The sequence below is a fragment of the Cupressus sempervirens genome, chromosome 3 (genome assembly GCF_028749045.1).
Source record: "Cupressus sempervirens isolate cs-2001-9-10 chromosome 3, ASM2874904v1, whole genome shotgun sequence".
NCBI lineage: Eukaryota > Viridiplantae > Streptophyta > Pinopsida > Cupressales > Cupressaceae > Cupressus > Cupressus sempervirens.
The window spans coordinates 803,939,154-803,944,514 of NC_143120.1; the positions used below are offsets into that span (position 1 = coordinate 803,939,154).

Consider the following 5,361-nt stretch of genomic DNA (forward strand, 5'->3'; position numbering starts at 1 on the left):
AACATATAGCATCAATAACATTGAGGGTGAGGGTGTTGGTAATGAAATTCTCAATCAATGCACAAAAAAGTGAGCGAAGAGAAGCAATTTCTTAACAACATTACTTCATAATAAGAAGTCAACCTTGAGGAATACCCACTGACAGACAAGTGAAAAAACATGGTAACATGGCTAAAATAACATTTACCAAAGCAGAAACAACGCCCTCTAAAAAAATGTTTATTGCCATCTCCAGGGATTGGGTCATGACATACAAATTATAACATATGGGAAATTTCCAATGATCAATGCAAACAAGTGTTTAAATATTCATATAATATCTAAGGAGGATCAATCCAGAATACAGACTCGGAAAAGGAGGAAAAAAAGAATGCATAAACAATGGAAAATATAGATTACGAAGAGTATGATACAAAGGATCACTTATTGAAGCAGTTCACAAGATAAAAACGTCTTTACAGAAGACCCCCATAAATACACATGGCACGCACTGATTTCCCGTAAAAAAAGGACAAAAAAAAACATAATTGAACATATAAATACAAGAGCTCTCTCACTTGTCCAGCCAACTAGGTTGAGCCTTGGTCATTCTGGCTTCTCCGTAAGACTCATTATTATCCCTTCTCAAGTTATTTCTGAAAGCACCACATCCAATAACATAGACGATAACGAGCAGTATGAAAACAACAATATTTAGGACGGACAACTTATGCCAGTTACGCTTCAAATCAGCCAAAACACCAGCTTTGCATGAACTGCAATCATAGCATAACTGTTCTTGGTCATTGCTCCATTGTGCACAGTCAGGATCTGTGTATGACACTGTCCCACTCCAGACTGTTGCATTTACATAGCTGTATCCACAAGAAATCGGTGGTTTGCAACAGCCCGCCTGCCAAAAAGGAAAAAATATCATGAAAAGCATAAGCCGTGCATTATATGGAAAAAATATCATGACAACATGAAAAGTAGAAGCCGTGCACTGTGTGACTGTGCGCCTGCTATTGTTATTCCTTGAATAAAAGATCTGCTGAAAATTCATGCATGTGACCATAGTCCTCAAGACTCAAACCTTTCTTTACTCCATAAAGCTATCAAATTTTATATTTTTGGATTTGATTGTGTGATTATTTTTGCATCTAAGTTTCAGATCACACTCTGTGATCCATCATCAGAAAAAGAGAGCATCACGAATCTTGTCCATGAAAAATTCTCATTATCATGTTACACTTGATTCATACAGAGGTCAAGACCACAGAAAGAAAGAAGGATTATTAATATGGTAAGGAAATGTGTCTTAGTCATTGGGATGAAAGTGATGAGATGCACATTAATTATCGGGTCTTTATAATTCATAGAAACTGGGTTATGTAAGTACCATGAGCTATTTACGCTGGCAGTGGGCCAGCATCCCTTATGGGATTTGCGACAGGGGATTAACTGCCTCCTGTGTTCTATAAGTCTAGTGGTTGTATTTGGCATTAACAGTTGAAACTTTTGGTGCAACACAATGGTATCAGAGCTTGGTCACAAGTTCAAATCCACACAGACGAGTGACACTGCGTGGGGGATTAAGGGGCTAACTGCCTCCTGCGTTCTATAAGTCTAATGGTTGTATTTGGCATTTACAGTTTGAACTTTTGGTACAACAGCAACACTAGCGGCTTACAATTTAATCCTACAAGACTGCACTGAATGCACTTCGTGGCGATGAACAGGTTGAACAGGAGAGGAACTGTAAAACTCTAAGAAAGACATAAGGGTTATATGTGCAACTGCAGACTATGGGAAACAGAGAGGTGTCTACCTATGTCGCTGATACCAGAACCCAATTTATATTAACATGAGATGCCCTCCTGCAAACTGAAAATTGTGTCTATTTTCACAAGGTCTTGCTTCGTAAATGTCTTCATTATATTATGATTCCATGGTGTGTGGCTGCAATAGTGGTTAGTCTTTTAAACATTAAAGCAATTGAAGTTGGTTTCACCAATCAAATTCAAATGACTTGATAGAAATGAAAACCTTTTGCTCATCTTGACGACCTGAATTATCACACAGCGAAGTATACCATTTCGCAGACGAGAAGTACTTCTTGGATGGATTGCTTGTGAAAGAAACAAGAGTACAATAAAACCAGAACCCAAGAAACCGTACTATGATAACCACCTAGAAGAATATAAGAATCAGCTAGAGTCACATAATTTAGATTTGGAATCCATAGAGTTGGATCGGCACTTGCGATGTTGTATAAAGAATTTGAAATATAGGCTTTAAAACATTGTAATTGTTGAAATTGGAAGTGACGAAAAAATGGATCAATGAAACAACAAAAGCTTTGGGGTAATTGTCTTAAGAGAATGGCAAACGACAGAAGAAACTTCTTGAAACTCTTCGACCTTATAACTAAATATTAGTGAAAGTACTAGATATGGTTTTGAAATTTTCTGGGCTTTCCTTAATAGCTTCGAAAATTCCTGTGGATAAGGAAAGGCATCACAAACTTAAAAGCTACTTCAAAATATAGTGAATGAATACTATCACACCAAAGTTACATCGAATTGAATCACATCACGGAGAATTTGAAATGAATTGAAGAAATAGCAAAGCAGGGATACACAAATAATCTGCAGGAATCATAGTCAGTCCCAAAACAAGGCAAATGCAATACCACGGCAAAGATACATAAAACTGAACCATTCACAAATTGAAAAGACTCGAAGAATTCTTTTCTGGTCACACCTAGTACAAGATGTGTAATTCATGTCAGATTCAATCCGATGCGCTTAGCCAAAGTAGTGCCAGCACGGATAACCTCCCAGGAAGTTCTCATGTTGCATAAGTACTCTCGGTCAAGTTTCTTCAATCCAAAGCCCGAATATCAGCGAATTAGCCATAAAACTCAAAACACTAAACTTCTAACTTTGTAGTCATTTCTTCATTCACATGCAGTAGAAACTGTGCCAAAATCTTGTGTATCTCTACTCACATCAACGACAAACTTTACCATAACAAGCAAAAATGACGTTTTCTAGTACATGGACAAGGCAGCACTTGGTTTGCTTTTAAACAAGGCACGTTTAGTAGCCCCAGTAAGCATGCTGGCTAGGCAAGGCCTGAAATGTTAGGCTTTACCTTTATCTTTTTAAAATCAACCTCTTCTAGTTCCGCAGACTCAAAGAGCGTAAAGAACATAAAAAGCCCTAAACAAGCACAGTTGCTCCACCTCAGCCAAACTAATCGGCAGAAAACAACCTCAAAACGCAAACAGACTTGCCAAACAAAACCTGAACTAAAAAACAAAGATTTTCAAAAATGATCTGAAACAATAACTGCAAAATCTTAAGATTACAGAAACAGATCCAAAAAAATGAACTCAACATTTCATTTCAAAAAAACAGAGCATCAAATCAGAGCGACAATAACATAAGTAAATTTCAAACAAAACCTTAAATTAAGCTGGAAATGATCCGAACGCCTCAATTTCCCAAAAATATAAAACCAACTTAAAACTAATCTCAAACCTTAAATTCCCCACAAAAGATCCAATGGTAAAACCTCGATAATTAAATACCCACTGAAGAAGATCCCTCCCCAGAAATGATTCAAAGAAATCTCTGGTAGTAATTGAAGAAGAAGAAGCAGAGGATCTAAGCAAAAATCACCTGAATGGGATTCAAATGTTGCTGATAAAACCCGGTAGCGTCCATATACATCGTCTTCTCGCCGAGCTTCTTACACACATGAGCGTCTCGAACACATGACCTGATATTATGCCAGCTACCGGAATCCCTGACGCGGTCCTGCATCCACTGAGAGAAATCATCAAGCCGGTACTCACTAAAGCCGGTGTTAACAACCGCGTGGCCGTGGCCCTTGTCGGTGACTGCAAAGGCGAAAATGATGCATCCCAAGTAAGCGAGAATGAGGAGCAGCATGAAGAAGAGGTAAAGCCAGAGTAAAGAAGTCACTCTGAAGCAGGCGCCCACGAAGCCTGCCAATGAGAGCAACATAATGGCGGACCCGATGGCGATGATGGGCCATTGCAAAAAACGAAGGCAATCGCCGCTGTTGCGCGTGGCGAGCCAAATTCCGCCGCCCAGAATGGGAATCGAGAGCAGAAATGTCACGAAGTTCAGCAGCCCCACTATGCTGTTCGTCGCGCGGAACATGGCTGCTGCTGTGTGTTTTTCCCCTTGGTTTTTGGTCTTGCCAAGTTTCGAACCGATGACCTTCAGCTTTTCTTATGTTCTCAGATTCTGCTGGTGTTTGCTGGGTTTCGAACTGAAGACCTGAACTAATCACTCTGCTGCTGATGCTTCTGCCCGTGCTTTCGTCGTGAGGGGGAATAATTCGGTATTTATTTTGGGTCGAAAAAATACGTATGCGTATAAGTTATGTGGATACGTATTTTCTCATTTCTTATCGTATTTGTTAACAGATATTTGATGGGACTAAGACTAATGATATTTTGGGCCTTTTTTGGGTGTTCGGAATGATGTATCAGCATTAGGGGGTAAGATTTTGACTATTCGGTGTTAAAGAGATTCATAGTAGAGATTTTGACTATTTGGTGAAATAGAGATTAATAATTTAATTTAAAAATCAAGTAGTTGAATTTTGATAAAATATTTAAATTGATAAAGATTTTGATTATTTGATTATTCAGTGTAATAGAAATTAATAATTTCTTTAAAAAATAAGTAGTTGAATTTTGGTAAAGATTATAAATTAATTAGGTTAAAAGGTTTAATTAGATTGCTAAAAGGTACAATGTTTAGATATAAAACATATTTTTTGTTTGAATTGAATCAATGTACAAAAGAAAAATATAATAAATGAAGGCTTTTTGAAGATTGTCAAAGAAAAAATCATTGTCGACCTAACACTTATTGAGACATAATATACAACCAAAAGTTGCAGCCCAATAAGAACAATAGAAACAATAGCTTGTAGCTATCAAAGAAGCCACAAATAACGACAAACTTATGTCTATAGGCTCTACATGAAGGACTTTCAGCAAATGTAGTTCAAATAGTAACTAATTTTGCTACTATTCTTGGAAGAACCATGTAGTGAGCAAAGAGAAACAATTTGTCAAAGTAAAAAAATTATAATTTTTATCCTTTGATGAAAAGACAAATTTGGAAACATTAAAATACATCTACATCTCCATATATTAAGGAAGACAAATTGTCTTCTAAAAGTAGCTACCACCTTATTATACAATCCAACTCCTACCTTTTCCAACTCAAGTCTTTCTCAAAGATATCATGAAAAAGATTAAATGTGACATTCCATTTTGTTACATGCAATAGGACAATCCCAAACTATGTGTTTAAAGCTTTCATTATGTTGACA

General features: G+C 37.1%; 1 protein-coding gene across 1 annotated transcript; it reads right to left on the minus strand.

Moving 5' to 3' along the window:
- Positions 1 to 356: 356 nt before the first annotated feature.
- Positions 357 to 4,334, minus strand: TET3 (tetraspanin3). The gene is made up of 2 exons (XM_089821993.1): positions 3,666 to 4,334; positions 357 to 892 (listed from the first exon to the last, which is right to left on the minus strand). Exons 1-2 carry the CDS (start codon positions 4,170 to 4,172, stop codon positions 554 to 556), a joined length of 846 nt encoding a protein of 281 aa, XP_089678119.1. The 5' UTR covers positions 4,173 to 4,334; the 3' UTR covers positions 357 to 553.
- Between the last annotated feature and the right edge of the window lie 1,027 nt (positions 4,335 to 5,361).

Bases quoted from the DNA above. Each gene is read 5' to 3' on its own strand.
- TET3 (XM_089821993.1), bottom strand. From the start codon at position 4,172: ATGTTCCGCGCGACGAACAGCATAGTGGGGCTGCTGAACTTCGTGACA. The intron at 893-3,665 runs GTGATTTTTGCT...CCTTTTTGGCAG, and splicing joins AACATTTGAATCCCATTCAG to GCGGGCTGTTGCAAACCACC.